Source organism: Fukomys damarensis, unplaced genomic scaffold, assembly GCF_012274545.1.
Source record: "Fukomys damarensis isolate Sample0158 unplaced genomic scaffold, DMR_v1.0_HiC HiC_scaffold_15, whole genome shotgun sequence".
Classification (NCBI taxonomy): Eukaryota; Metazoa; Chordata; class Mammalia; order Rodentia; family Bathyergidae; genus Fukomys; species Fukomys damarensis.
The window spans coordinates 22,475,516-22,500,280 of record NW_022900927.1 but is presented as its reverse complement, the minus strand read 5'-3'; the positions used below and the strand labels follow the sequence as shown (position 1 = coordinate 22,500,280).

The following is a 24,765-nucleotide window of genomic DNA, read 5'->3' as shown; positions in this document are numbered from 1 at the left end:
CATACAGCCTGACTGAGCTAGAAACTTGTGTTAATCCAGTTCCCCAGCACCCTTCTGAGCACTGAATCCAAGGTACTCTGGATTTGCTCCTTCCTTGCCTCCAGCAAAGTGACAACCTCTTGGGACAAAGCACAGAAATGGGATACTCTTTTCCCTTTTCCCACATTTCAGAGGCTCATGGCGATTTACAGAAACCAGTAGAAAGTAGAGGCGAGCATAGCTAGTATTTGTCAAAGACCCCTGGTATTATGAGGTATGGGTAAAGGTAGTAACAAGTATGGGCCTGGGACAGATGAGTGTGAGGGGGCCTTCCGCGGGGCTCAGAAGTAAGGGAACGGCAGGGCACAGATGTCAGTGGCATCATCACAGTCTTTAAAAAACAAAAGTCAGGGAGGGGCCAAGAGCAGTGCTCGCGTTCTGTACGCCCCATGTCAGTGTGGTAGTAAAGTGCCCCACAAAGAGTCCCCAGAGCTGGGCATGGTAACACACACCTACACACCTGTAACCCCAGCACTCTGAGAAGGTGAGCTAAGTCTGAGCCCAGTTTAGGCACTCATAACTTAGCAAGGCCCCATCTCAAAATAAATAAATTAATTAATTAAAAAGGGGACAGAAATATAGCTCAGTGTGAGGGGTCTGGGTTCAATCCCCAGTACCTAAATAAATCAGAAAGAGGGCCCCACCTCCCAGAGGAGGGTCCGAGGGGCAGGGATAGATCTGCTCCATGAGTCCTCCTCTCCTGGGTGACAGACACTGATGAGCTCTATTTACTGGGTGTTCTGGGCCCACTGTCTTCTCTCCGGCTGGATGCTCACTGACCTGAGTGTGTGCGGAGGTGGCCTGTGAGTGCGTCACGCCGGCGGCATGCGTAGTTGCAGAAGGGACATTTGAAGGGCTTCTCCCCAGAGTGCAGCTTGATGTGGCGCAGCAGGTTGCCCTTCTGGGTGAAGGAGGCACCACACTGGTTGCAGTGGAAGGGCCTCTCACCTGCAAGTGAGAGAACAGATCCCAGAGGGCTGGGTGTGAGGAACGCCGAAGACTGAACCTAGCCTCCCACCTGAACACATGGCTGAGGAGCAGGAACGTGCCGCAAACACTAATGCTGCTTTATAAAGAGCACTAGGGGACAGTCTTACCCTGGGAAGATGTGGATCAGAGTGTTATGGCAGGATAGGGGTACCAGCCCCAGAATACTGGGCCTAAAGACAGTTACCCAAAACTGAGTGCTGGGCCGGCGATTTAGCTCAGTGGTTCCACTGCCTGCCTTGCAGGCGCAAGGTCCCCGGTTTGATCCCCAGTACCAAAAAACAAATAAACAAAAAACTGAGTGTAATAGGGTCCACTCTGCCTTAAGAGTTCAAAGTCTGAGTAGGCTAAGGAAAGGATATCTCTGTCTGTCTCTCTCTGCTATGAGAGAACCAAACAATACCCAGTCTACCCTGTTAGACTATAGGATTCTTCTTCCTCTTCTTTTTTGTTTTGTTTTTTGAGACAGGGTCTCACTATGTAGTTGAGACTGACCTGGAACTCACTATGTAGCCCAGGCTGGTCTCAAACTCACAGTGATCCTCCTGCCTCAGCCTCCCGAGAGCTGGAATTATAGGCATGTACCACCATGCCCAGCTCTTCTTCTTTTTTTGAGTACCAGGGCTTGAAACCAGGAGTCTACCACTGAGCTACTACCTCAGCCCCTTATATTTGAGACAGAATCTTGCTAAATTGTCCAGGATTTAAACCTGTGATCCTTCTTCTTCAGTTTCCCTTAGGGATTATATGGGATTAAAGGAATGAGCCATCGTGCCGGGCGTGTGTGTGTGTGTGTGTGTGTGTGTGTGTGTGTGTGTGTGTGTGGTGGTGGTGGTGGTGGGACTCAAACCCAAGGCCTCTCTCATGCTGAATACATGCTCTATCACTGAAATACACACCCAGCTCTGAAGATCCCTCTTGATCTGTAACACATCCCTCTCTTTTTCTTTTTTGTTAACATGCTCTAACTGAAATACACACCCAGCTCTGAAGATCCCTCTTGATCTGTAACACATCCCTCTCTTTTTCTTTTTTGTTTGTTTCTTGGTATTTGGGATTGAACCCAGAATCTTCACAATGAGCTGTATCCTAAGCCCTTCTGTGTGTGTGTGTTTTTTTTTTTTGGTACTGGGAATCAAACTTGGGTCCTTATTCTTTTGAGGCAGGTGGCAGAACCACTGAGCTAAATCCCCAGTCCTCCTTCTGTGTTTTTTATTTTGAGAGAGGGTCTTGCTAAATTAACCAAATTGGGCTTGAACTTGTGACACTCCTACCTCAGTCTCCTAGAGTCCTGGGATTATAAGTGTGCACCACACCAGGCTTCTCTCTCATATCTTAAGAAAAATATCAGCTTTTCTTTATAACAACAGCTAAGGAAAGTGTCTCAGAGGTACAGATCTTGAGGGGAATCCAAATCCCATTCCTCTTTCTTTTCTTTTATTTATTTATTGTTGTTTTTTTGAGACAGGGTCTCACCTGTAATTCAAGCTAGCCTTGAACTCACAGTATAGCCTGGGCTGGCCTGGAGCTCATGGCGATCCTCCTGCCTCAGTCTCCTAAGTACTGGGATTATAGGCACATGTGTGCTACCATGTCTAGCTCTCCTTTTTTTTTTTGTCAGCTAGAAAATGTGCTGGAGACTCTTCCTTTTCTGAGGCCACCCTACTGTGGTGTGGCCTCCTGCTCTTCTTGCCGCCATTGTCCCAGCACTGCTCTGCCTCTCACCACCACCCTGGGAGCTCTTCCCTGGATCCCTCTGGCTCACTCACCCGTGTGGCTACGTTTGTGCACCATAAGCACGTTGGGGCCAATACAGACCATGCCGCAGACATCACACTTGAGCTTGCCATTGGGCAGCCGGATGCCACCAGGCGAGTGAGGCTCTGGCCCACTCCCATCACAGTAGCCCAGAGGCTCTGACAACGAGTCTTCCACAATCACGCTGTCATCTTTTTCCAGCAGCCGCTCGTCTGGGCCCAGCAGTCTGCTCGACTCCTCATCGCTGTACATCTCCACCTTGATGGAGTTGGCTGGAGGGTGGGATGGTGTTTAGAACAAACAAGGTGGGTGCTGTCCAGAGCAGAACAACACTCCTGAAATATGAAATGGGGTCTCCAGGCCCTGAGGCAGACAGGCCTTAAGAGGCCAACACCATAGTATCCTCAGGGATGAAGCCAGAGTCTTCCTGGAACCTGAAAACCTTTCCCTTCTTTCCCACCCACCAGGCAAATAGGCTTCAAGAAAAAAAGTTGGGGTACATGGGATTTCTTCTTCTGCCACTGAGGAGAGGAGGCAGTATAGGGGAGCCTCTTCTCTAATCTCCCGTTATTAAGATGTCTGCCTTGGCCCTGGGCAGGAAGCCAGCAAGCAACAGTGGCGGGAAAACAGTCCTCAGAAGACTAAAGAGGGACAACAAGCTAAAGAGATATCAGAACTGAAAGACAGAATTGTCTTACATTATCCTTCCATGTCATAAGAAGACCCCTCTCCTTCACTGTATAAATATGAAGCGGGGTACAGGAGGGAGCAGCTATTGAGGAGAAGGCTTTGGCTGTAGCTGTGACCTACATTCCTGGCTATTCCAACCATTTAGAGAATGTCACAGATCTAGGGCCAGCTGGGGAGGGGCAGTCTGGCGGACCCTGCCTGGGCAGGAAAATGGGGTATGGGGATTCAGGGAGGTACTTCTATTTCCTCTACCTAATAACCATTTATTTTAATGACTTGGTTCTCTAGTTCTAGAATTTCTTTCTTTTTTCTTTTTCAGACAGGATCTCACTATGTATTTTAGGCTGGCCTTGAACTCACTGTGCAACCCAGGCTGGCCTCAAACTGGCTGTGATCCTCCTCCTGTCTCAGCCTCCTGAGTGCTGGGATTACAGGTATTCACCATCATGCCCGGCTAGGATTTCTTTTTGGTGCTTTTATCTTTTTTTTTTTTTTTTTTACGGGAATTGAACGTGGGTCCTTGTGCTTATGAGGCAGGCAGAACCACCGAGCCAAATCCTCGGCCCTTGGAGCTTTTATCTTAATGCTACCCATGCCCCTTTTAGTCCCCACCCTAGTCTGGTAGTGACTATCCACTGTTTTTTTTCATTTTTTCCCCCCAGTACCAGGGATCAAACTCAGGACCTTGTGCTTACAAGGCAGGTGTGGTGCCACTGAGCTAAATCCCTGGCCCTAACTATCCACTGTCTTTACAGAAACCATAAAAGCCCTAGACAGTGAGCTTCTTTGCAATTTTAGAGACTGAGTAGGAAACCAGAGGGAGGTAATGATGGGGAAATGGTTGCCAGTCAAAAGTGACTTGACGGAAAAACAAAAATGGGGGTGCCTAGTGCCTGGGGAAGAGGGGGTACAGGGTTGCACTTACCACTGAGTGAGCGGCTGGGAGAAGAGTGCTGGCTGTTGGGGGTGCTCACTGAGGGCCCCACTGGGGCCCCGAGGAACTCCTTCTCCAGAGATGAGTCCCCGCTACCTTGGAGGAGAGAACAAGAGGGCAGGTAATGCTGGGGCTGGAGCCATCTACTGTCCATTGACTAATCTTAAAAAAAAAAATCAGTTAAATTTCACATTTATTCCATAGCCATGTACAGGGCGTTGCTGGGTAGTAGGCACCATACCTTGTGCCTCCACCAGCCCAGTGCCTGGTGCCAACTTCCGTGAGCTCAGTGGCTGGGCCTTGTCTACCCTACCTTTATGTAGGCCTGACGTGGAAAGCATCACTGTTTGACATCCGCAGGAAGCAGGGCTGGGGCTGGGCGGGCCAGCATGGAGAGAATAGGGGCCTGAGGAAGGGGTGGCTCAGACAGACATTCTTCCCTACTCTTCTGCTCGGAGCCCCAAGACCAGCTTTGGGACCTGTAGGAAGTGCAGCTGAAATTGTCCCTAAATCTAATTACAATATTAGTAATAATCGAGATAGCAGCTAATATTTACCGGGTGCTTACTATGTGCCAGGCATCATTCTCTGCACTTCAGTTATCTCCTTTGATCTTCACAACAACCCTATGACATAGGTGCTTTTCTTTTTCTTTTTTTTATTTTTTGGTACCGGGGATTGAACTCGGGTCCTCACGCTTGCCAGGCAGGCAGCGGAACCAGTGAGCTAAATCCCCGGCCCATAGGTGCTAATATTAGCTTTTCACATAAGACACAAGAAAGTTTATGTTACTTGTCTAAGGTCACAGAACTGGAGGTGGTGGAGCTGGAAGCTGGTGACACTGTGGGCCATGTCTGTGGTCACCACTTATATGACCAACTGAGAGACATCGCTCTTAGTGGAGGAGAGGTGGGCCTATTGAACTTTCTTTTCTTTTCTTTTTTTTTTTTTCCTGGTACTGGGGATTGAACTCAGGACCTTGCACTTGCGAGGTAGGCATGGTACCACTGAGCTAAATCCCTGTTTGTTTGTTTTTTCTTTTTTTTTTAGACAAATTCTCATTATGTATTCCAGTCTGGCTTTGAACTTACTCTGTGCCTCAGTTGCCAGTATGTGCCATTACACCCAGCTGGACTTTCTAAATTCAGGAAAAATTTGACTATTATGGAAATCTTTCTAATGATTTGATTCCAATCATATATTTACCATTTGGTATTTCCTTGAAAGTTAAATAATGTTTATGCTCAATATATTGATTTTAATTTGTTAAAAATTGCTTTGTAAAAATATTGAGTATTATGTTTTTAAAAAATCAGATAACATACCTGAAAATGATTGTCTTTTAAAAAATCCCTCCTCCCCACAATCTTCTGCACAGATACATGAATGAAATAAAAACACATGTAGATAAACATACAGGCACATATTACATATGTAGATACACATAGAGAGGATATATCTACTGGGATAAACATACCCATAGCCTCTAAAGTATCTGCTAACATGAACATGCATGGATGTATGAACACAGGCCTAGATGAGAGAGAGAGAAAGAGAGCGAGAGAGAGAGAGAGAGAGAGAGAGAGAGAGAGAGAGAGAAGAGGAAGAAGAAAAGGAGGAGGAGGAGAGGAGAGACAAGAGACAAGAGACCCTAAAATTCATCCCTAAGTCCACCTATTATTATTTTACCCAATTGCCCAACTATGCACATACTTACTTTCACAAAATAAAGATTCCATTATAAAATGGTTGGAGTCTTGGGCCTGAGGCAAGAAATCCGGAACACACCCTCCTGAGGGATCCCTCTCCAGCTTTGGTCAGTGGGAAGAAAACAACCACTCAGGACTTTGGGACCATTTCCCATTCATATCCTCTTCTAAAAGCCCCATTTCCCCCATTCTATCCCATCAAAGCCTGAGGAAATTCGTTCACAATCTATAGAAAAAGCTTTATGGCTTGAATCTGAGTTCCCACTAAAAAAGTTGCCTGACATCAGAACTATAAACATATCATGAAGTGAGTATCTCAGGATTGTGGTTAAGACTTGCAGACTCAGACCCAACTTTAAAATATGTCCTTTCAACTAAGTGTGGGATTTACTAAGGTTAAAAGGGCTGAAAAGGGGATCTTGTTCCTTTTTAAATGTTAGTACTGACTTGTTTCCAATCATTTGTTAGCAATGGGGAAAGATAGGGCTTTGGGCCCCAGTGCTGAGGCCTGGACCCTAAAAGGATGACTGAGTGAGCTTGCTGGAAATCCATCGCTGGCGCCAGTTTACCAGGACTGGGGCTGTCTGGTGGGGCTAGAGGCTTGGTATCTGGGGAAAAATACCCTCAAAGGGGCAGGTTGGGACAATGAGGGGCGCATCCTTTGTGGCTCTTGAAACAGGTGAGAAAGCTGGAGCCTTGAGGTACACCAGTAATTCCAGAAGCTCTTTGCTACTGTTGTCCTCCCTAGGATAAGGGTAAGAGGGAAAATAGGCTCAAGTCTACTTTCATGGGACTAAAGCATAAGAATGAATGTTTTTAGGCCCAGAAAATCTTGGTGGGGCTATAGGGATTTTGAGTCCTAGCCAGAGGGAAAAGGGAACTAGAGTGAGATTTAGAAAATTCAGCAGTTCCTCTCTCAGCCCCAGAAACCCGAGTGAGGGAATTTCAAATGCCTGGGACTCACAAGAAATCCTACACTGTCAAAGCCAAGAATTTAGGCTGCTCTCAGGTCTCGGGGAAATTTTCTTGGTCAAAGTCATCATAGATTAGCTGAGCCCCCAGAGGGCAAAGCCAAATCATAAGGTTCACATTCCAGGAATTGGGAGATGGGTAAAGGGCAGAAGAGCAGGAGGGAAGGAGCTGGGAAGGAGTGCTGAGGTAAAAGTGCTCTCACGTTCAAGGAGACCAGCTCTCTGCTCTTGCTGCCCTTCCTTGATCCCCTCACAGAGGCTGCCTTTAGGGAATAGCTGAGAGCTCCAGAGCCTCCACACTTGTCTGCAAGAGACCTCATCTTTACTGCTCTCCCTCTACGACCATGGGTTCCAGGTAGCAGGATGCTATCCTGCTAGCAGGAACAGTGTGTACAGAGCAAAGAAAGACGCCCATCCCCAGCTCTATTGTGGGGAGGTGGCTCGGGCCCCTTAGATCTCAGTTCCAGGCTGAGGCATCTGCTGGCAAGGCTCTTCTTCCTTACCTCAATTTCTTACTACCCCTTCCCACCCAGGCCTGTTTCGGTATTTCACCCCAGCCAGCTCTACCTCTGTCCCCAAGGCCTAATCAAGATGTCACCACAAGCTCCCACTGTCCAAGTCACCGTCATTCCTTAGCAACACCAAACACCCTTTCCCATCCTCCGCAAGTGTAAGGAGGAACGCCCGCTCCCCAATTACACGCAGCCCCCATCCTCTCCCTCTCCTCAGGCTTGGGAGTTGTTACTGAATTGGCTCCTAGCCCCGAACCCCCTTCCCCCCTCCGCTAGCCGCCTTCTGCCTGAACTTACATTATCCTTCCCTTGCCGGTGAGACCCTGGGGTGCGAACGCGGCCGCCGCCTTGGAAGCGGCGAGGGAGTGCGGGTGGTGTGTGCATGTCTGCGTCTCGGTGGCAGGCAGGGGTGAGCCCAGCCACTCACCTTCCAGGAAGCGTGGATTCCTGGAAGTGAGGGGAACCGCCGTCATTTCGCAGGCAGCGGCAGCGGCACGGTGAGCAGGGGCCCACGGCTGCAGCCAGCAAGAACAGCTCAGCCAGGGTGTATGTGTGTTGAAAGAGAGAGAGTGTGTGTCTGACAGAGAGAGAGGGAGAGGGAGAGAGAGCAAGAGAGAGGGAGAGGGGGAGAGGGAGAGAGAGAGAGAGATGGGAACGCTTGGTGCTTGGATGTGCTTGGGGAGGGGGCTGGAGAAATGTATGTATGTGTGGGGTGGAGATGCCAGGCTACAGCGTCTCTTCCAAGACAGTGGAGGGGGTACACAGGGAGGGGGAGGCTGATACCGTTGCCCTTCTGCCCAGCAGACAAAGAGGAACTGCACAACAAATGCTTCAGAGAAGCAAGTGTGTGTGTGTGTGTGTGTGTGTGTGTGTGTGTGTGTGTGAGTGAGAGAGAGAGAGAGAGAGAGAGAGAGAGAGAGAGAGAGAGAGGGAGAGGAGTAGAGAAGGGAGGAGGAGCAGGGGGCCTGGGGAAGGCCCAATCCTCTGCCAGCTGGGGAAGCCAAGGCCCCAGAGGTCATGGGGCCCAGGACACAGGGGCAGCTTCAAGGCTCTCCAGCAGGCACCAGCGGTCCCTCTTCCCTCCTCAGGAGGGAGCTTGCTTTCTAGGTCTGGGGACAGATGGCCCCCTTGCCCTGAGGCCAGAGGGCTCAGCACAGTCTGGTCTCAGGGTAGTGGTGCTCTGTGGCCAGAGTCCTTTCAGATCCCAGGCAGAAAGACTGGTATGGTTTCCCTGAATCTTTTCCCTCCTGTGCCCCTGAGGTTCCAGCAGCCAGGCAGTCCTGGATGAATCCACCTTCTATCAGGACGGGGCCTCTGCTCTGTTCCTTTCCAGGGAGCTGCTCACTGTTGAGCTGACCTACTTTGGAAGACTACATTTTCTGATTCCAGGAATTTGGGGGTAGGAGGGGCCATGAAACTTTGGGCTGCCTACCCCTGGGTCCTTTTCTCCCAAGGTTCCCTCACACATTTCACAGCCCCAGAAAGCCCAGGAGAAGAGTTGCTCAGTTAACTGCACAAGCCAGGTTTAGGGGGTATGGAGATCTATGCTGTAGATTACTGGACTCTTTCTTTCCTTCTTCCCCATGGGAATGGTCCTTTAGAAAAGAAAGGGAGAGGGAAAAATGGACTTTTTATATCAGGTTGTGAGACAGTAAAATTTCTTTGAACATCAGGAGAGCTACCCCTTCCTTCATCAAGGGGCTGGTGAGAGGCCCCCAGGCTGAGGAAGAGCAAGGCGACAAACAGAAGGGCCAAGTGTGCTGTAGTAGCGTTGTACAATGCGGGCACCCCTGCCCCTGTCAGCCCAGCAGGGGTCCCTCAAGTGGACGTCGAAGCGAAGCGGAGCTCAGTCCTGCAGGGGGCACTCTTCATAGTTCATGTTGCCTTGCCTTAACTTTCTCTTTTCTACTCCAAAGTTGCTGCTGACATCTAGAATTAAAGCATGGATGAGGAATTTGGGGTCTCTACTTTTACTTAAAAGCCATCTGTGCAGAGGCCACTTTGTATCTAATAAAAGCCAACCTAAACAGGGAAAGCTTGGTTTCACAGCACAGTGAAACAAATATCCTCAGAAGCTGGCCACCGAGTACTAGCATTTTCCAGAGACATTACCAGAAAGAGCTCCATGGGACATTTCTTCAGCCACCTTTGTAGTTTCTCATTTGTGGACTGGTTTTTACCCACCTGTTTGCTCTGCAGCACTAAAGCAGGTTCTGAGTGGACTTGGTACTCGCTAGTGAATAGTTTTAAGTGAATTGGAGGTAGGAGGACTGGCTGTTTCCTAAGGAGGGCCAGGACTTCTAATAAAGTCTGTTTCAATTAAATCAGTCCATCTAATCCTTCTGTCCAGCATGTGGCAGGTACTGTCTTTACCTATTCCAATTCCTTCTGTCCTTAAATGATAAAGGGATGGAACACGGTGGTGCACACCAATCCCAGCTACTCAGGAGGATGAGGCAAGAAGATGGCAAGTTTAAGACCATTCTTGACATCTTAATGTTTTGAAGTAAAAAATAAAAAAAATAATTCAAAAAGGGCTGGGATATAGCTCAATGGTAGAGCACCTCTGGATTCAACCCCCAGGACTACAAAGGGAGGGAGGTCAAGCCAACATCTCCTGTGTGTCATCCTATCTTGCTATCTCCTTTAGCATATGCCTATAATTCCTCCATTGATCCCATTTTAGAGTAAAAAAATAAACTAAGGTCATTTCCACAGTGGTGCTTGTATTTCTGATGGGCATGCTCATCCCATGAAAACCCAATTCTGGCTTCCCTTACTTTAATAATCATTTACTTCCCTGATATTCTAATGGTCCAAAAATGATTCCTTCCATCTGAGAAATTAACTGTCTTAAGCTCTTTCCTGTACTCTCATAAAAGAAGCTGGATAAAGTTCCTAATTTCTTTTTACCTTGTTAAACTTGTTAAACCTGATTACTTTGATACACCCAAAAGCCATTCATACTATAGGTAATGATCTCTTCTGCTTCAGCAAGAATATTTGTCAGGTGTGAAAAGTGCAACATGCTGAGATTGTGGGAAAGTACTGGAGGGAATGAGAATTGGGCTCTCTATTCTTACCTTCAAAGTGTGTGTACTGGTGGTCCACTAGCTAATTTCAACCTATAGATAAGTTCCATTTACTTCATGGATAATTAAAAAATATTGTACAGTATCAAGTCTTTTTTAGGGGGCTACTGCGGCTGAATTCAGGGCCTTTGCACAGAGCTGCCTCCCAGGCTTTTTTGGAGTGATTTGCTAGGTCACTATATTGCCTAGGCTGGGCTCACACTTGCAATCCTGCCTCAGCCTCTCAGAGTGCTGGGATTATAGGCATGCACCACCATGCCTGGCTGAGTCATCATTTTTTGTTTGTTGTTGTTTGTTTTTTTGGAGATAGGATCTCACTATGTCCTTCAGGCCAGCCAATCTTGAACTCATTATGTAGCCCAGGCTGCCCTCAAACTCAGGGCAATCCTCCTGCCTCAGCCTCTTGAGTGCTGGTATTACATGTATGTGCCACCACACCCAGCATTGAGTCATCATTTTTTAAAAATGAAATTTATTTTATTTTATCCCATTACCCACTTCAAGTCCCCTCCCCTCCCATGTACAGAAGTTTTGTGAGTCATCTTTTTTTTGGTTTGTTTGTTTTTTTTTTGAGACAGGGCCTCACTATGTAGTTGTGACCTGGAACTCAATATGTAGGCCAGGCTGGTCTTGAACTCACAGTGATCCTCCTGCCTCAGCCTTCCAAGTGCTGGGATTACAGATGTGTGCCACCACCCCTGGCTTGAGTCATCATTTTTAAGTAGAATTATTTCATAAAGTTTGCTTTATTCAAGTGCAAGGTCCTGAGTCCAATTTCTGGTGTTGGAAAACAAATTTTGGATTTCTGATTCTCTTGAAAAATTGGACTGTTGATCATGGTGGCACATGCCTGTAGTCCTAGCACTTGTGGTGCTGCATGCCTGTAATCCCACACTGAGGCAGGAGGAACACCACAAGTTTGAGGCCAGCATGAGCTACATAGTGAGTTGTTGCTGTTTTTTTGTTTTGTTTTGTTTGTTTTGGTACTGGGAATCAAACTGAGAACCTTGCACTTTTGAGGCAGATGGCAGCACCACTGAGCAAAACCCTTGGCAACACAGTGAGCTTAAGGCCAGCCTGAATTACATAGCAAAACTCTTGTCTCCAAGAAAAAAGTCGGCAGATGCATTCTTATGTGGTGATGACACTGAAGAGTTGCTGTCCCCTGAGGTGGGAAGGATGTTCTCCAGTTCATGACAACCCTTACTGCTCTCTTACTTACTGTCATGGTCTGCTTTGTTCATTCACATAACCTCTGGCCCCATAGGCCTCTGAGGTTTGAAATGCTGCTCCTGTCTACTTGGGGCAGAATTCCATGTTGGGCTGGTAACCTCAAAGCACCACTCTTTTTTCCATCTATTTGCTACAAATCATTCTAATAGCAACCACTTTTGTTCCCCTCCTATTCCCTTCCCTCTCCCTTACCCCTCAAGAAGTCTGGGGAACCAGGCGTGGTGGTGCACGCCTGTAATCCCAGCACTCAGAAAGCTGAGGCAGGAGGATCACTGTGAGTTTGAGACCATCGTGGGCTACATAGTTCCTGGTCAGTCTCAACTATATAGTGAGACCCTGTTTCAAAAAACAAAAACAAAAAACCAAAAAAGAAGACTGGGGAAGAGAACCACTATTTTAGGGAATGCAAAATCATGGCTATCAAGTATGACCAAGTATGAGTGTCAGCTTTGTGACCAACATATGCTTGGGCTGAAGGGTCTCTGCTCTACAGAGCCTCAACTCCCAGCCCATCCAAACAGAGCCCACAGAAGGCATACCAGACAAGTAGGGGCGGCCATTGCATTCTTCTATGTCCATCTTAAAGAGATCTGTTGAAAGAGAAAATAGCAGCTCTTAGAAGACAGAAAGGTTTTTCTTGTGGAGTAAGCAAGAAAGCTAAAGGATCACTTAAGCATGTGTTTTTTGTTTTGTTTTGTCTTTTTGAGAGAGGGTCTCAGTATGTAGTTCAGGCTGGCCTTGAACTCACTACATAGCCCAAGCTGGCCTCCAACTAACTCATGGCGATCCTCCTGCCTCAGCCTCCTCAGTGCTGGGATTAGAGGGGTGTACCACCAAACCTGGCAGCATGATTTTATATCTGAAAGAAGGAAAACTTCATACTTTATCTTGGGTGAGAAAGGCAATGTACCATATTTTACAAAATTCCTGCTGGGCATGGTATATCACAGCTGTAATCCCAGCACACAAGAGGTTGAGGCAGGAAGATCACCTTGAATTCTGGGCCAGTCTGGGCTACATAGTGAGTTCGAGCCCAGGCTGAACTATACAGTGAGACCTTGCCTTAAAACACCAATCAGCCAATCAACCAAACAAACAAAGATTTCCTCCAACCCACTTCTTCAGGCCTCCCCGCCTTTGAGATCGAAACACTACCTTAGTCCAGGGTGAGTCTGGGTTTTCAGTGCATCTCTGGCCTGCAGTTGAGCCGATACTGTAGGAGGGGTGTCTATCTCAGCCCTCAGGAGGAAAACTGCGACCACTCACAGAAGGTGCCAGACTTCAGTCAAGGAAGGGTAGGAAGAAGAAGCTAAATTCAGTCATTCAAGGGTTCTTTTTTTTGGTGCCCGGGATTAAACTTGGGACCTTGTGCTTGTGAGGCAGGTGGCGGCACCACTGAGCTAAATCCCCACCCCTCAAGGTTCTTTTTTAGGGTATGTAGCAGGAGGTGGTGAATAAGTAAAGTGGAAGATGAGGTAAGAAGTCCACTTTCAGGTTCATTGATAAGTTCTCCAGTGAAGATATAATCAACATGTGTGCTGGGTATTGAACCTGGGGCCTCACACAGGTTCTACCATTGAGCTATACCCTTGGTTACCTTAAAAAATTTTAAATGGCTTTCCACACCCTCTACTTAGTTAACTTTCCTATGCTTATTTGAAAAATAATATTTATGGGGGGCCAGAGATTTAGCTCAGTTGTTCCGCTGCCTGCCTTGCAAGGGCATAGGTCCCCGAGTTCAATCCCTGGTACCAAAACAAAAAACAAAAAACAAAGAATATTTATGGGTGCAGAGAGTTTTTAAAATGCAGGTCAGGGAATTTGAGGGAAGGCAAGCCAGTAATTGGCAGTAAAGTATTAAACAATCAAAACTAAGGAAAAGGCTTGAGGTTGTGGGTTAGTGGTAGAGCATTTGCCTAACATGCAGGAGGCTATGGGTTCCACTCCCAGAACAACAAAACAGAGAACAACTAAAAATGGTAATTTGTTGTAATAAAATATCTCCGTAAGACCTTGTGAGAGCCAGGATTACACACCCTTGTAATCCCAGCACTCAGGAGGCTGAGTCAGGAGGATCACTGTGAGTTCAAGGCCCGCCTGGACTACATATTGAAACCCTGTTTTTTTAAAGTTATTTATCTCAGGGCTGAGGATATGACTGGAACAGGTACAAGAACACAGATCTCCTAACTCTCTGCTTTTCAATTAGACTTTATTGCTTCCTTTAAAAAGCCAATCTAGGGGCCAGGGATTTAGCTGCCTCCTTTGCAAGTGCAAGGTCCCCAGTTCAATCTCTGGTACCAAAACAAAACAAAACACCCAAACCACAAAGCCAGTCTACTTGAGGCCTCCATGGATGGCCTTGCTTTCTGCTAGTTCTAACACAAATTAAGGCATTTTTCCCTTTGGTGTGATCCCTGTGGAAATAGGGTTTGTTACTTAAAAAGGAAGAACAAGTTGAGCTGGTTCTACAAGGAGAAATATGCTAATGCAACTGTGCGTGCGTGTGTGTGTGTGTGTGTGTGTGTGTGCGCGTGCGCGCGCACATGTGTGTACATATACGCTCCCATACACATGTGCCTGTGTGGACCAGGGGTGAGATAAGCACTAGGTGGGCACAGCAGTTGAAGCCTAACATTCAGATAGCAACTGTTTCAAGAAGTGCATCTCATTCCTGGATTCCTGCCCAAATGACTCCAAAACAATTTTCAGAAGGGTCTGAAAGTATTTTCTGAATTGGATTTTCTTCATAGCATTAATCTCTCTCCTGCTTTCCCCCCACCCCCAGTACTCGGATTGAACCCATGGCTTTGCTCATGCTAACATGCTAGGTAAGCACTGTACCACTGAGCTATATCCCAGCCATTCTTAATTGCACTTAACAGGTGCTGCGACACATCTTGGGCAAAAACAGTACTTAGCTGACTCCAGCTTGTCTCAATGCCAAGTTGGTAATCCTGGAAGTGAGAGGGACTGAGGCCCTGCTGTCAGTGCTGTTGGTTTTCTGAAACTAGGAGCAAATCAGCAGAGGTACTTCATTCTTTGCTCAAATCTCCACACAGAGCACCCTTCCCAAGCTTCCCACTGTCCATCCCTCAATGTATCTCCTCCCTACATGACCAAGCAGCAGATCTTAGAGTCTCCATGGAGGAACTGGGTCAAATTAGGCAGCTGCACCTAGAGACACATCACAGGAAGGGAAGGCATAAGGAGAGAGAAGTTAGTTACACATGACAGGTTTGGCTCAAAGATCTTGGAAGGAAAGCGGCTTTAAAACAACATAAATGTCATTCAGTGATGGAGGTAGGTAGGTACACTATAAATTCAGCTCAGTGAGCTGAATACAGAGCAATTATAGAAACAGCCAGTCTCATTTCTAAAGGGAGTATCTCTGGGAGGAGGGGGAAAAGGTTGGTCATTGTAACCTCTGGAGATAAGATTTTCTTCGTGTGTGTGTGTGTGTGTGTGTGTGTGTGTGTGTGTGTGTGTATGGTGCTGGGGATCAAACACCAAGCCTTGTTCTTGCTAGGCAAGCACTCTACCACTGAGCTCCATCCCCACCCTTCCTTCCTTCCCTTCCCTTCCCCTCTCTTCTTCCTTTTCTCCCTCTCTCCCTTTCTCCTTCCTTCCCTTTCTTTTTCTTTTTCTTTCTTTTTTTTTTTTTTTTTTTTTCAGTATTGAACTCAGGTCCTTGCACTTGCAAGGCAGGGGCTGGAACCACTGAGCTAAATCCCCGGCCTTTCCTTTTGTTTTTTTTTGTTTTTTTTTTCAGCTTTGATTGAGTTTATTGGTACATTTTAGGGATACAGTACACTTACAATCATTGTTGGGAATTTGTATGTCTACATGACAAGTCTTGGTTCTAATTTTTTCCCCTTGTCCCTGCCCTCCCTTCACCCCCTCCTCCCCTCCCCATCTACAAACACTTTATTTCCATCTTTTTCCCTTTTGTTTTTTGAGACAGGGTCTCTCTGTAGTTCAGGTTGTCCTTGAACTCACTATATAACTCAGGCTGGCCTCAACTTGAAGTGATCCTCATGCCTGTGCCTCCCAAGTGCTCGGATTACAGGTATGTGCCACCATGCCCAGCTCTCTCCTTTCTTTTGAATCTACTTGGCATCATAATAAGAGTTCTCCATGAGCAAGGTTTGGTGGAGCATACCTGTAATCCCAGCTTATTTGGGAGGTTGAGGCAGGAGGATCATGAGTTCGAGGCCAGTTTGGGCAATTTAGCAAGGTCCTGTCTCAAAACAAAAAACAAGAAACCACCAATCACTAGACAAAAAGAATCCATGGCTCTGACTTTCTACCATCAATGTAATATCACATTTGAGCAGGAATTGGGGAGAATGGTAGCCTTTCTAGAGCGAAGACTTCCCACCAGAACCCCTGATGGGCAGCAGTGTGGGGCAGTCCAGTGAGGGTCTGACTGCCAAGGCAGGTCAGGCATCAGCTGCCACCTCCATCTCCCCAAAAACACTTCCCACAGCCCTGCTAGTGATAAAAACATGGGAAAATCAAGTTTTCATTAAGTAATGGATCTAAAACTCTAAAATAAGATGGTCATGTTCAGTATTAAACTCTTTACATACCCCAAAGAATTCTGTTTAGTCCACTCCAAAATTGTTATTGACATACTTATTTTTGTAGTACTGGACACTGAATCTAGGGCCTCATACATGCTATTCAAATGTTCTAACACTGAGTAACATCTCCAAAATACTTTTTCTTTTATTATTTATTTATTTAGAGACAGGTTCTTATTATGTAGTTCAGGCTGGCCTTGAATTCACTATGTAGCCCAGGCTGACCTTGAACTCACAGCAATTCTCCTGCCTCAGCTTCCAAAATGCTAGGATTATAGGCATGTGCCACCATGCCCAGCTTTTTTCTTTCTTTTAAAAATTAGTATATGTGGGCCAGGGATTTGGCTCAGTGGTTCCACCGCCTGCTTTGCAAGTGCAAGGACCCAAGTTTGATCCCCAGTACCAAAAAAAAAAAAAAAAAAAAAAAAAATTAGTATATGTTTACCAAAAAAGCATTAGTATATGTTTGCGATGTACCTCCAGACCTTGTTTTATTTTGAGCAAGGGTCTTATTAAGTTGCTTAGGCTGGCCTTAAATTTGTAATCCTCTTGGGAGCCACCACATCCAGCTCCAAAATTGGTATGTAAAACATACTTATTGAAGCTGGGCATAATGGTGCAAGCCTATAATTCAGTACTTTGGGAGGCTGAGTCAGGGGGATCACAAGTTCAAGCCCAGCTTGAGCAATTTAGTGACTAAGCAAGATTCTGTCTCCAAGAAAGAAAAACTGGAGACATAGCTCAGTGCACAGACCATGGAGTTCAACCACAAGCACTGCAAAGAAAAAATTAAAAAAGAAAGCAAAAAACACACATAGAAATAGATAGAAAGTGGCAAGGAAGATGTTTGGAAAGAGGGTGGAGGTAGGGAGTGGCAAGAGTCCATGGCTTCCTTTTGGTTATTTATTCCAAAATTACAATAGGCAGAGGTGGAAAAACTTCCTTCAGTTTCCCTTAGGACCTAGGTTCTGAGGTGGAGCCCAGAGATTTTTTTTGTTTTTGGTACCGGGGTACGAACTTGGGACCTTGCACCTGCCAGGCAGGCAGCGACACCACTGAGCTAAATCTCTGCCTACCCCCCTCTTTTTTTTTTTGATGGTGGTGGTACAAGGGAATCAAACTCAGGACCTTGCACTTGTGAGGCAGGAGCAGCACCACTGAGCTAAATCCCTGGCCCTAGGGATTCTTAACAAGACAGAACTTCCCTGTGCCTTGGGTGCGAGCAGTTCAGGTACTGCAAATGGACCAAGCCCACAGCATCATCTCCTGTATATGCTTTCCTGAGCCAGACAGGATCAGGGCAGAGGGCCAGGGATTTAGCTCAGTGGTTCCACTGCCTGCCTCACAAGAGCAAGGACCTGAGTTTGATCCCTGGTACCAAAAACAAACAACAACAACAAAACCAGATTCAGGGCAGAAATGTGTTGCAGTCACATAGAAAGCTCTCTGTCAGGGCTTTCCAGAACTGGGGAGGCAGAAGGGAGAAAGGTGTCAGGAAAGATGTAGAATTAGAGATTGTCTGCAAATGGACTCTACATCCACTTTTAGGAAACAGACCTAGGCATCAGGCATTTTGCAGTTCTAAAATGATCTGTAGAGCCTGGGATTTAGCTCAGTGGCTCTACCTCCTGCCTTGCAAGCACAAGGAACCAAGTTCGATCCCCGGTACCAAAAAAAAAAAAAAAAAAAAAAAACACCTGTAGGTCAAACCAGGCTTCTGAAGGAAACCCACTAACTTTCACTCATCTCCTGTGCCTGTCTTCATAGAACAAAGGTCTGACTCAGATTTTTACCAGGCTATAGATGGCGACCTTCTGCATATAATACAGATGAAGTCAGCTCCACTTCATTACCAAGTACTTGGGAAGAAGTACAGAGGAGATGAATTCCAGGTCATCCTACAGTAGGAACAGTCAATATCTAAAAGGAGAAGGGATAAGCTGGGCCTAATGGTGCATTTCTAGCCACCTGAGAGGCTGAGGCAGGAGGATCATAAGTTTTAGGCCAGTCTGGGCAATTTATTGAGACCCCATCCCAAAATAAAAAGGGGCTGGAAAATGGCTCAGCACTCCCTAGGTTCAGTTTTTGGTATTGTAAAAATAATAAAATAAAATAAAATAAAATGAAGGAGTTAGATCTGGAAACAAAACCTGGGCAGGGGAAAAATTTCACCTCATGTCTCCTTCTAGAGCTCAGATAGATGCATCTTTTTCTTGCTCTTTGCGCCTCCCTGTCATGAAGACTGTGGAAGAGAGAGAAGGTCGAGGTTTGTGGGTGGGAGAAGAAACAGTGCTACCCCTTCCTGTCTAATTTCAAAAGCTAAGAAAAAGGGGCCAGACTAACACTTTACATCACTAGGTGGGATGCACATAGGAGATACTTTTCTGGGCCTTCTGCATATCTTTGATCAGACAAGTCCTGTGTTGGTGCAAAGGCCCTGGGAGGTCACTGATGTTCACTGAATATTTGGGCAGGAGGAGGGAAAGTGAAGTGGAGTTCAATTTGAGATTTATTTATTTGTTCATCTGCAGGATGCTGGTGATGGTGTTTGAATCCAAGGCCTTTGCACTGAGTTATACCCTTTTAAAAAGTTTTTTTTTTTTTATTTTTTTTTTTTTGAGACAGGGTCTCACTATGTAGCCCAGGCTGGTCTGAAACTCACAGTGATCCTCCTCTCTCAGCCTCCTGAGTTCTAGGATTACAGGTGTGCGCCACCATGCCTGGCTTAAAAAGTTGTTTTTAATTTTAAAATTGTATTATTCGCAAGCACAAGGACCCGTTTGATCCCCAGTACCAAAAAAAAAATTATTATTATTATTAGCTTTTTTGGGGGGGGTTACTAGGGCTTGAACTCAGGACCTTGTGCTTGTGAGGCAGGTGTGGTGCTACTGAGCTAAATCCCTGGCCCTGCTGTTGTTCTTTGAGACAAAGTCTTGCTATATAGTTCAGATTGGCTTCAAAATCATAATACTCCTGCCTCAGCCTCTCAAATGCTAGGATTACAGGTGTGCCACAGCACACCAAGTTTAAATTTATTTTTTATTTGAAAACAGGGTCTTACTAAGCCAATAAATTGCACACACTGGGCAATTCCCCTGCTCTGGCCTCTCAGAGTACAGGGATTATAGGTGCTACCATCAATGCCTAGCTACAATTTAAGTTTTATAGTAACCCATTTTGAAACTAAAGAGGCCCCAAATAGGGTTAGTTCTATATAAAACACACGAAAGTCTCAGTAACTATTCTGTTTGGGGTAGAGTGGCAAACATGCAGGAGACATGGGAATGACTGTCTGTAGTGGCCATTTTGGCCAGAGTCCCTATGCATGTTGATCAGAATAGTGTACTGTTAGCCAGGCGTGGTGGCGCAGCCTGTAATACCAGCACTCGGTAGGCTGAGGCAAGAGGATTGCTGTGAGTTCAAGATCAGCCTGGGTTACATAGTGAGTTCCAGGTCAGTCTCAACTGCATAGTAAGACCCTGTCTCAAAAAAAAAAAAAAAAAAAAAACCAAACAAACAAAAAAGAGTGTACTGTTGTTTGAGTCAGAAAGTATTTTCAGGTTCCTCTGCTAACAAAGAGTCTTGCTCTGATAAACTTGCTTTGTTTTTTTTTGGTACCAGGGATCGAACTTTGGTCCTTGCGAGGCAGGCAGCAGAACCACTGAGCCAAACACCCGGCCCTTTGATAAACCATTTTGATAAGCCTCTTTCTATTTTTTGTTTGTTTGTTTTTTGCAAAAGGGACCAAACCCAAACCATCATGCATGCTAGGCAAGCACTCTACTACTAAGCTATCCCCAGTTCTTTTTTATTATTTTATTATTATTTTGAGGGTGCTTAGACAGAGTCTTGCTATGTAGTTTAGGCTAGCTTTGAACTTACTATGCAGCCCAGTCTGGCCTCAAACTGGCTGTGATCCTCCTGCCTCAGCCTCCTGACTGCTGGGATTACAGGTTTGCGCCATCACACCAGACCACTATCTTTTTTTTTTTTTTTATTTTGGTACTGGGGATTGAACTGGGGTCCTTGCACTTGCGAGGCAGGGCAGAACCACTGAGCTAAAGCCTCAGCCCTAGGCCACTATCTTTTTAAGATTTTTTGGTACCAGGGATCGAGGCAGGCAGTGCTTGCAAGGCAGGCAGTGACACCACTGAGCTAAATCCCTGGCCCTTAAGAATTTTGAAGTAGATTCTGTTTACTTTTTCTTTTCTACTTTTTTTTTTTTTTTTTGAGACAAGGTCTCACTATGTAGCTCTGGCTGGCCTCAAACTTGTGATGATCCTCCTGCTTCAGCCTACCAAGTCTATTTACTTTTTCTAACAGTCAAAAATTATATACATTTATTATGTACAACGTGATGTTTTGAAAATATATATACACTATGGAATGGCTAGATCTAGCTAATTAACATGGATTGTCTCAGATACTTATTTTTTTGTGGTGAGAACTTAAAATCTATTCTCTTAGTGAAGTAGCATTAGTAGAACCAAGGTTACCAACAGAAGTTTCTCTCTACTGGAGCACAACATTTAATCTTGCTCTAGCTGGAAGGTGTGGGCCACCCTGCTTGCCTTCTTTCTTGTGTTATGAGGTGACGTTTTTTTGTCTGCATCTTGGTGACTTAAACCTGTCAAGTGGAAACACAGTCTTATACAGCAGATAGGAGAATAATCTTCTTGCTCTCATGTCTCTTTTCAGTTACTTTTTTCCACTTTTCGTGCGATGCAGGGAATTAAACCAAAGGCCATACACATGCTAGGCAAGTGCTCTATCACTGAGCTACACCCCTAGCCTCCCGGGTCTCTCTTTACAAGTTATGGCTGGCCAGGCATGGGTACATATCTGTAATCCCAGCACTGGGGAGGCTAAGGTAGGAGGATCACTGAGAGTCTGGGGCCAGCCTGGGCTACATAAGAGAGTCTCTCTGCCTGTAGCATTTCCACACCCACAGGCTCTCACAGTCTTATTCTTACTGCACAGCAGAGTATGTGCATGCAAGCATGTGCATATAGAGACAGAGAGGGAGAAAGTGAGGAAGCCGGTGTGGGGAGAAAGACAGACAAAACGGGGCACCAATTTGAGAGAAAGAATTTCTCTGTAGATGTATGTGGGAGTGGTAGAAGGTGGGATCAATTTTTTTCCCATGTTGGGAAGTAAGAGCTGCAGATTTAAAACTAAGAAGAAATAAAGAACAAACTTTCATTTGTATGCTCACTAGAAAAAAGTCAGGACTTTATTCTTTCTTTTGTGGTAGTAGGGATTGAATCTACTGCCTTTGCACTGAGCGACATGCCCAGCCCTTTTAAAAAATTTTTGAGACAGCGTCTTGGTAAGTTGCCCAAGCTGGGCTGAACTTGCACTCTTCCTGTCTCAGCCTCTTAAGAGTGTTGGGATTCCAGGTACGCACTATCACACTTGGCTAGGACTTACTTCTGAGCAGTAGGGAGATATGCCTTACCCTTAACCTACCAAGAGGGAAAGGACTGATACAAGTTGCAATAGAGCTAACTGCACTCAGTGGATAACAAAAACATTCTTTCTTGTGCCCAAACCATCCATTTCTATGGACTAGGGCAGTGATGGCGAATCTTTTAGAGACAAGTGACTAAACTGCAACCCAAAACCTTCTTATTTATTGCAAAGTGCAAACACTGCAATTAAACTGAATACTTAGGTTTTAGTTTAGAAAAGACGACTGTTATCTGATGCTTGGCTGCTGGGGTGACTTGGCTCTCGTGCTGACAGAGAGGGCTCTGTGGGTCCACTGCAGCATGTGTGCCACAGGTTTGCCACTACTGGACTAGGGCAAGATAAAATTTTGAAACTGCCAAAAGGAGAGCAGCTCTTCTGCCTCTTGAGGCCCACCCAGAGGTTCAGTGAAACTTCTCTCACTTTGTAGGAATAAGGCTATTTTCTTCTTTTAAGACTATTTTGATCACAGGAGCTACGTGTCTGACTGTTCACATGACTCAGGGGAGTGTGTGGATTCTGGCAATGGCCTGTTATACAAAAGCTGAAGCCCCCACACCAAGCCAGATTCACTGAGCTACTGGCAGGCCAGTGAGGAGGTAAGCGATTACTAGGAAGGAATTGCAAGCATGTCTACCAAACAAGATTGTGCTTTCAAAGATTGTCTTATTTGGCCTTTTATCTGGTCTTATTCTCAGATTTAAGTTATCTGAAGTGGGAAATATTTGAGAGAGTCAGACACTTGCTTTTCAGGCTTCCTAAGGATATTAACATTTACCTTTAACCCCAAAAAAGTTAGCCAATGTCAGACAGGGGAGACAGCCGGGCCTCAAAGGTCATCTTGGCTGACATGGGAATGGAAAGCCTAGAGCTGACAGATGAGCAGGCAGGAACACACCATGATTTTGTTTTTGTTGTTTTTGAGACAGGGTGTCACTATGTACTTAAGACTGACCTGGAACTCACTATGTAGCCCAGGCTGGTCTCGAACTCACAGCAATCCTCCTGCCTCAGCCTCCCGAGTGCTGGGATTACAGGCATGTGCCACCACGCCCAGCAGGAACACACCATGATTATTATGGATGTTCTGAGTGCTTGTACTGGGAAGAAAGAGGAAAAATGGGAATTACTGGACAAATGAGCAGGTAAGAGTCACAACAATAAACAATTTCACCTATAAGAGAAGGGACTTAGTCAAAACTGTATAAAGCCTGCTAGATGTGGTAGCTTGCACCTGTAATCCCAGCACTTGGGAGGCTGAGGCAGAAGGACTTCCATGAGTTCAAAGCCAGCCTGGGATACATAATGAGTTCAAGGCCAGCCTGCACTACATGGGGAGACCTTGTCTCAAAAAAGAAAAAAGAAAAAAAAAAGAAAGAAAGAAAAAGTGCAAAGCTTAACCAGCAGTGTTTGATAATGTATCAAATATTCATGGAAGTGGAAGTGGTTAATTTTTTTTTTTTTTGAGACAGGATCTCAGGCTGGCCTTGAATTCACTATGTAGCCCAGGCAGGTCTCAAACTCAAGGTTGTTCCTCCTGCCTTGACCCCTCCTTTCCTCCCAATGTTGGGGTTTATAGGTATGGACCACCATGCCTAGCTAGATTGGTAAATTATTGACCTTGGAAGGGTACCTTATTTCTGAAACATCTCTCATGTCTAAAGGTCTACATTTCATTAAACATTCTACTATCCCCAAGACAGGACTAGTTATGATTTAACCAAACAAAACAACATACTGAAATCCAAAGAAAATTTTAAAAGTGAGAATCAAGGCCGGTGTGGTGGCACATGCCTGTAATCCCAGCACCTGGGAAGTTGAGGTAGAGGAGGATCACTGCAAGTTTGAGGCCAGCATGAACTACATAGGGAGATCCTATCACAAAAGACAAACAAACAAATAAAAAGTAACAATCTACAACTCTAGTAGTCAAGGAGTAAGAAAACAAGCCAGGCATGATGGTACACACCTGTGAACCCAGTACTCAGGAGTTCAAGGAACCTGGTAAGGTGGTGCAGGCCTGTAATCCACGCACTCGGGGAGGCTAAGGCAAGAGGATCACAAACTGCCTGAGCAATTTAGCAAGTCATTGACTCAAAAAAATAATTTAAAAAGGGTTAGGGATATAGCTCAGTGCTAAGGCCCTAGGTTCCATACCCAATACAGGGAGGGGAAGAGGAACAAATCAACCAACTAGCCAGGAGGGATCTGTGAAGAGGTACATGGAGGGCTGTTCCCAAGTCTGTATGTAGCTTCCATAGGAATGCCTGTCCCTGGGCTTCCTAGGCTGTATTTTTATTTTGTTTTTGAGACAGGGTCTCACTGTGTAGTCTATGCTGGCTTTAAACTCCTGGTAATCCTCCCGCCTGAGACTCCCAAGTGCTGGTATAACAGGCGTGCACCACCATGCCCTTTTTAAAAGAGCTATTAGGCAATCTCTTCCTTTCCAGCCTTTCTTCCCAAATTCCCTATACTTCACAGTTCTGTTGACAGCACTTCTCACTCCACCCTAAGTTTCTTCTCTACCACTTGTTTCTACGCTGCCTCCCAGGTCTTTCCATGTAGGCCCACGTCAACAAACCCCGGCTCCTCGCTTTCGCACTCTCCGGTACACTCACTGCTTCTCCCTGTCCGGATCTCTTTGCTCTGCCCTAACCTCACACGGACCCCACTGAGGAACCTTCTACGCCCCGTTCCTCTCCGTCCTCATTCTTCTGCCTCGACCCATCCTCCTGCCTTTTGAAGACCCTCAACTCCTAGCTACCTTCTCGCCAACACCGGGGCC

General features: G+C 45.9%; 1 protein-coding gene across 30 annotated transcripts in view; it reads right to left on the bottom strand.

Annotated features, from left to right (window-relative positions):
- Ikzf4 (IKAROS family zinc finger 4) overlaps positions 1–24,765 on the bottom strand; it is a 32,987-nt gene that overhangs the window by 7,725 nt on the left and 497 nt on the right. For 3 of the 30 annotated variants that reach the window (XM_033763684.1, XM_033763675.1, XM_033763688.1), the window contains exons 1-12: positions 21,008–21,800; positions 18,684–18,753; positions 14,809–15,102; positions 13,081–13,204; positions 12,465–12,515; positions 9,033–9,529; positions 7,898–8,047; positions 6,126–6,219; positions 5,734–5,778; positions 4,400–4,504; positions 2,796–3,056; positions 820–987 (exon numbers count right to left, since the gene is read on the bottom strand). In XM_033763684.1, coding sequence (XP_033619575.1) covers positions 820–987; positions 2,796–3,056; positions 4,400–4,504; positions 5,734–5,778; positions 6,126–6,219; positions 7,898–7,984 — 760 coding nt within the window. In that variant the 5' untranslated portion in view covers positions 7,985–8,047; positions 9,033–9,529; positions 12,465–12,515; ... (2 more) ...; positions 18,684–18,753; positions 21,008–21,800. The other 27 variants (XM_033763683.1, XM_033763689.1, XM_033763690.1 and 24 more) reach the window with 25 other exon arrangements.